Below are 7,298 nucleotides of genomic sequence, written 5' to 3'. Positions count from 1 at the left end.
CTGCCTTTCCCCAAAATGGAGGGGACCGCATGGCGTAGCCCACCTTTTTCCCTTCTTCTTCCCATAACCCCTTTCTCCTCGCTCCCCCTAACCCTTTCTTGTCTCCACCCCCACATGACATGACAGCTGTGAGCTCCTCCCTTGTGTTGGGTACCACCCCCTGTGTTGGAAGTCCCCACCCTCCCCGTGGCCACTCCTCTTTGTCCTCAGCCCCTGCCCACTGGGAGGGGCCTTCTGGTTCCCATGCCCCGCCTTCCAGTTCCCATGCTAAGGAAACCGGAACTGACGCCATTTTGAAACTGAGATCGGACACCTCCCCCAGTCCCTTCGCTGCACCGGTTACTTACAACTGGGCTGGCAGCAACCCCACATAGAAACCCTTTGACCCTTCTGGGCTCAAAGAACTTTGCAAAGCCCAGAAAGAGTTTGGGAGGGAGAGTCCATATTTTAGGAATCTCCTGCAGGCTATCCTCACTAATACGGTGATGGTCCCAGCAGACCTCCAAAGTATTTTTTCATGCTTGCTTTCTCCAGCCGAATTTGAAATGTGGGATGACGGATGGAGAAAGCAACTAAAGGAGATCCTCCCAAATTTATTACAAGATCTGAACAACGCGGGGGTTTCCATGGATCACCTCACCGGTGAGGGGTTGCTTGCCAAGCCACAGGACTAAGCCCAAAACACCCGAGAGCCAGTCCTGAATGCTGTAAAGCATAGGGCGGAGCATGCTTTCTTAATGATGCCCCCTAAACTGGCGCCTCAACTAAATTACACAGAAATTTGGCAACTCCCAAATGAACCTTTTATTGATTTTGTTGATAAATTAAAACTAGTGGTGGACAAGCAAGTGGAAGATCATAGAATTAGAGAAAATATAATTACCCAAATAGCCAAGGCTAATGCAAATGAAACATGCAAGAGGGTAATTATGACTCTCCCACTTGATCCTCCACCAACCCTAAAACAGATGATTCGGCATTGCACAACCTTAGCTCCCATTGGCCAACCAAATTTAAAAACAAGGGGGAATGTGGTGGGAGCTGCGGCTCCGTTGCACTGAGGCAACGGCACCTCAGGACAGGAGGACAACAAACAAAACCTGGATTTGCCACAGATGTGGCAAACCAGGACATATGGCCCGAAACTGCAGAGCTCCAGACCCTATTAATCAAGGTTCCCAAGCTGTTCCCCCAGGGCAAATAACATTGCCCACTCCTTTGGAGGTACAGCCGGGAAACTGAGGACACAGTTCAGATCTGCAGCCCTGCATGAAGACACAAATAAGGAAGCTGCAACCTGAAGGACTGTCACTACCACCACTGCAACCACGATGGACTCCATCACACCTCACCAGGTCCTCGTGAATTGCGAAGGACGTAAAGACTGCTGCTTGTTCATCATGGGGGACACCACACCAGAGATCTACATTACACCAGAGATCGTCCAAGTAGGATCCCAAGGACTCTTCACAATAAATGCTCAACGTGTTAACCCACCTTTCTTTCTTGCAGCTGGCCAGGTTGTCGCTCAGGCCATCCTCATGCCTAGGAGTTCACCAAAGAACTACAATCCATCCGTCTTCTGGGCTGAGGCGGTAGGGAGGGACAAGCCGATGCTTAGTTGCAAGATATCATGCCAGGGCTCAGATATCAGCCTGGCAGGAATGATGGACACGGGGGCAGATGTGTCAGTCATCTCCTCCAACAATTGGCCGTCGCACTGGGAGCTGCAGCCGGTGGAAGGTATTGTTACAGGTGTAGGAGGATCTGTAGCTGCCCAGAGAAGCAGGACTCTTGTCCAAACTGAAGGTCCAGAGGGATGGATTGCAACAGTCCGCCCATTTGTAATCGACTCTGGGTTCACATTGTGGGGCAGGGATCTCATGTCCCAGTGGGGAGCCTGGGTTGAAATCCCATCTCAACCCCAGGATTTTTAGTAGGGGCCACTGCGGAGCGCCCCACCCAGAAATTAAATTGGCTAATGAACAAAAGGGTCTGGGTGGATCAGTGGCCTTTGAAGGGACATCAATTGAAGGCACTCAACACACTCGTGGAGGAGCAGCTGAGGAAGGGAAACATCGAGCCTTCCAACAGCGCTTGGAATTCCCTGGTGTTTGTAATCCGAAAGCCAGGGACAGACAAGGGGAGACTCCTTCACGACCTGTGGAGAATCAATGAAGTCATTGAGGACATGGGACCCCTGCAGCCTGGAATGCCATCAACCTCCATGCTCCCTAGGCAGTGGAAGTCAGCAGTCATAGACATCAAGGACTGCTTCTTCCAGACCCCCCTGCATCCGGACGATGCACCCCGGTTTGCCTTCTCGGTGCCTTCCATTAACCAAGAAGCTCCCATGCAGCATTACTGGCGAGTTCTGCTGCAAGGCATGAAAAACTCACCCACCATCTGCCAGTGGTATGTCGCTCACATTCTGTCCCCTGTCCGGAAATGGGCGGCCAGAGCCATGATCCTACACTACATGGATGATGTTCTGGTGTGTGCTCCCACGCAGCAATACCTGGAGTGGACTCTGAGCGAGGTAATCGGGGCCTTAGAGGCCAATGGTTTTGAGATCCAAGCCGAAAAGGTCCAGAAAACCTCACCTTTCAAATACTTAGGAGTCAAAATTGAGGAGCAGACAGTGACACCCCAACAACTGAAGATCAGTGATAACCCCAGGACTCTGCAGGAACTCCACCAACTCTGTGGGTCAATCAGTTGGGTGAGGCTGCTCCTGGGGCTGACGACCGAAGACCTTGCCCCTCTGTCCAACTCGCTCCGCGGAAATGACGATCTCAAATCCCCAAGGCAGTTGACAGAGGAGGCGAGGAACTCCATCATAAAGGTCCAAGACATGTTGTCATCTCGCCAAGCCCATTGCTGCGCCCCAGGTCTGCACTTTCAATTTATTGTGTCAGGGGAAATGCCATACCTCCATGGGCTGATTTTCCAGTGGGACCAGGTGCAGAGGGATTCTCTTCTGATCATTGAGTGGGTTTTCCTCTCGCACCAGCCGTCCAAAAGCATTACAACGCCACAGGAGCTCATGGCTCAGTTGGTGATAAAGGCTAGGTCCCACCTCCGTACCCTTGCAGGGTGTGACTTCACATGCGTTTACCTACCATTAACCACCAATGCACTGGACCATCTCCTTCAAAACAACAAACATCTCCAATTTGCTTTTGATAGTTATTCAGGACAAATATCGGCACACAACCCAAAAAACAAACTGTTCAATTCGGCCTTCAAATTGATACCAAAAGAAATTCAGAGTCGTGAACCACTCAACGCCCTGACGATCTTTACAGACGGCTCTGGAGCATCCGACAAGTCTATCATCACTTGGAGGGATCCTTGCACTCAGAAGTGGGAGTCTGACATGCAGGTGGTCGAAGGATCACCACAGGTTGCAGAGCTTGCTGCAGTGGTCAGAGCATTTGAGCGGCTCAATGAACCATTTAATTTGATAACAGACTCAGCATATGTTGCGGGAGTAGTGTCCAGAGCACAGAGAGCATCGCTCAAAAAGGTGGCAAATCCAAAAATCCGTAACTTACTTTCAAAGCTGATCCGAATTGTCTCCCACTGAAAGCAACCTTTCTATGTGATGCATGTGAGGTCACACACTGATCTGCCCGGTTTCATTGCAGAGGGGAATTGGAGAGCTGATGCACTAGCCATGCCTACAGAATTGGCAAATTTACCAAATAGATTCCAACAAGCCCAGCTGAGCCATGCTACATTCCACCAAAATGCTCCAGCTCTCATCTGGATGTTCCACCTTATCAGAGACCAGGGAAAGACTATTGTGGCAACATGCCCTAACTGCCAGAAACATCAGCTACCATCATTAGGCCAAGGGGTTAACCCTCAAGGCCTTAGCAGTTTTGAGGTATGGCAAATGTACATTACCCATTTCCCCCCATTTGGTTGCCAAAAATACATACACGTGTCAGTAGACACTTTTTCTGGTACAACCTGGCCCACCCTGGGGAAAGAGCAAAGGACGTTGTCAACTATCTGACTCAAGCCTTTGCTGTGTTGGGGACACCAAAAAAGATAAAAACAGACAATGGCCCAGCATAGACTTCTGCAGAACTTAAAAAATTTTTTGATGAATGGGGTGTGGAACATGTCACTGGCATCCCCCATTCTCCTGCGGGCCAATCGATTGTCGAGCACAAGCACCAGACTTTGAAAAGACTACTTGAATAGCAGAAAGGAGGCAATGAGACCAATGCCCCTGTCTTAAGACTCTCCAAAGCACTCTTCACCCTAAATTTCCTAAACTGCTCCTGCGAGGAACCGAATCCCCCCATCATAAGGCACTTTACAAATTCTACCAAGGCCAAACTGACTGAAAGACCTGAGGTCTTGATAAAGGATCCAGATACGTTGCAAGTACGTGGCCCATACCCCTTAATCACCTGGGGTAGAGGCTATGGATGTGTGTCCACCCCAGAAGGGCCTAAGTGGATCCCTGGGAAGTGGATCAAGCCATTTTTAGTAAAGACAATGAAACCTAAAAAACCAGAAAATGCAGTGGCAACAGCCTGGAAAAGAAGGAGAAACAAGACCTCCTAAACAAAAGAGGAATTCTTCTCCCAGGCTGCAGAGGTGAACATTCCCCTTCCCATCTTCCCTAATGTGTTTCCCTACCCTAAGCGATCCTTTGTTTTTATTTGAAAGAGGGGGAATCCAAGGGAACCATGACTGTTTTGTTCAAGTTTATCATATTCATATAATGTTCTGCTCTTCCTTAGTTTAAAGCTTCTACAGGATGATCTCCCACCTGCTATTGTTCTACCTGCTACAGCTCCTTTTATACCAGCAAGGAGAAGCATGGATAATCCCCCAACTGAGAAAAAATATGTGGGTCACCCTAGCTGGAGCGCTGCAACAAGACCATCGCTGTCTGTCTACGGTGGCTGCAAGTGACCCCCTTTCTACCTGTTTAGTAGGGATTCCGTATACACCATACTCAAAGCCCAAAAGGGGACCAACCGTAGCCAATCACTTGCAACGATGGGATGCGTGGGCCAAAACATTGCCTGATGCTGAGAAGGAACCCCAGGAGCTTGAGCTCTTAGGGTCTGCTCCAGCTCCCCTCTGCCTTCATTTCTATTATAAGGCAGAAGAGGAAGGGAAAAAATATACCATCATCAACCCGCACCATAGGCAATTCACCTCACCAGAATGGTGCAATGTCACAGAATTTACCCTCTCGGCATCCACTAACCATCCCAAAAAACTTCCAAAGGGGAAATTCTTTATTTGCAGGGATAGGGCATGGGCAGGTCTCCCTTCTTGGCTTCGCGGAGGTCCGTATACATTAGGCCAGCTGACGCTGTTTACGCCCAACTTGACCCAAATTATTAATTGGAGCAACAGAACCCAATTGGCTCGGGAAAAGAGGGGTCTCAAAAATTTGGACAAAAATTGCGATTCAGAAATTTTCCATTGGTCCCACCTAAAAAGATCCGCCGTCTCCCTCTTTTTGCCATGGGTAGCAGCGGCGAAGGCTCTAGGGGAATTGGGCACCCTAGAGTGTTGGGTGGCAAAAAAAGCCAATCTTACATCAGCTGTTCTAAGTGGCCTCCTCGAAGACGAGGAAATAACTAGAAAGGCTACCCTACAAAACAGAGCTGCCATAGACTTTTTGCTCCTAGCACACGGCCATGGGTGCCAAGAATTTGAAGGAATGTGCTGTTTCAATTTATCCTCAAAAAGCGAGAGCATACATTCCACCATCCAAAAGATGCAGAAAATGGTCTCTGAAATCAAAGTAGAGACAGAAGACTGGATGGATAATATTTTTAAGAACTGGGGATTATCAAGGTGGATTTCATCCATTTTAAAGACTGTTTTATGGATTTTCGTTATCATTCTTTTTATTCTTTTGTTTTTCAGGTGTTTTAAAAAATCTTTACTTTCTGCAATTGAAAGAACTTTCTCAGCACCGAAATCCTCATCTAAATACAATAAAAAAGGGGGAGATGTTGGGGTGGCTCAGCTCACTCAGGAGCTGAGATTGTTACGTGCCACTCAAGGCAGGGCCATCCAGTAGGTGGATTTCCCTGCCCATGACAGAGGGTCAGAGGGCGGATCGTGGGACGGCTCAGAGGTCTAAGCTGCATCCCCCTGGGTGGTTCTCGGACCCAAGTTACCTCCCCCTGGTCTAGAAATTTCTCCTTTTCTCAGTTGTTCATTAGTTTCCTGTTGTGACTCCCGCCTCCCTGTTTTCCCCATTGGTTCAAGTTTAATTGTATCCTCCCCCTTGGTTGTACTCCACTGGTTGCTTCCCTTTTCCCTGCCTTGTTCCACCCCCCCTTAAAAAGCCATGCATGGCTTCCCTTGGGGCCTTTCTGGTCCTTGGACCCTCCGGCAATAAACCTGTGCTGGAACCCACACCAGAGGCCCCTCTCTTTTGCCTCCAGGCTGATGCGAGCCCGGACCCCGGCTGCCTGTCGCGCCTCCTCTGAGGAGGAAGCAGCACGCGCGTCTACCTTGCACCCTGCTTTGCCACCGAAGGCGTTCCCTGAGGACGTTGTGGAAGTGACGCTGTGTTCCCTCTGACCGAGGGCATGCCAGAGCTCAACCTTTTGAGCCAGCCTGTGTCAGATATTATTATTATATACATATAATTTGATTCTTTTAGTCTGAAAGAAGCCCCTGGTAAATTTATATTTACTTGGCAGTGAAAACACAAGACTTGGTTTGGCAATTACATTTAGGAAAACATTAGGAACTCAAGAGAGAAAATACTACTTGGCCAAGTATGTTGAAATACTGAGAAATGGGGCTCTGAGAATCTGAATTCAACCCAGTTTTTTAAAGCTACTTACCCGGTCTCCTTCCACTGGTGGCCAACTGACAGAAATTCAATATTTTTCTTCTAGTGAATGAAAAGCATAGTCAGAAACAGCCACTGGGTCAGGATCATATGCAAAAGCTCCTCTTGTGCTTTTGTTTCCTAATTGCTTTTGGAAGGATTTTTCGGACTGGGCTGACGCAGTTGTGTGTGTGAATTTCCTGGCAAATAAGAAAGGTGACTGTGTCCAAAAAACATTTAAGAGTGTGAATTCACAGCCTTTCCATGTCTAATCAAGGAGCGTAAACCATTAGCCACATGTTCCCCATTTCCATCACATTTTTTCACACTTAAACAAAAACATGCCAAAGGAAAGGTGCTACATTTTTTAATGCCCCCAAATAGGAACCACAGGAGTCCATTAAATGCTGTGGTCATTTCCAGCATACAAATCAATTTTCCTTGTGGTAGTGAAGTGGTGAATAAT

General features: G+C 48.3%; 1 protein-coding gene across 1 annotated transcript; it reads left to right on the top strand.

Annotated features, from left to right (window-relative positions):
- The first annotated feature begins 1,981 nt into the window (after positions 1 to 1,981).
- On the top strand, positions 1,982 to 3,589 carry LOC108445652 (endogenous retrovirus group K member 18 Pol protein-like). The gene has a single exon (XM_017730185.1). It carries the CDS (start codon positions 1,982 to 1,984, stop codon positions 3,587 to 3,589), a length of 1,608 nt encoding a protein of 535 aa, XP_017585674.1.
- The last annotated feature ends 3,709 nt before the right edge of the window (positions 3,590 to 7,298 follow it).

Source organism: Corvus brachyrhynchos, unplaced genomic scaffold (genome assembly GCF_000691975.1).
Source record: "Corvus brachyrhynchos isolate BGI_N302 unplaced genomic scaffold, ASM69197v1 scaffold42, whole genome shotgun sequence".
Taxonomy (NCBI): Eukaryota; Metazoa; Chordata; class Aves; order Passeriformes; family Corvidae; genus Corvus; species Corvus brachyrhynchos.
This window is presented reverse-complemented; position numbering and strand designations above follow the sequence as displayed.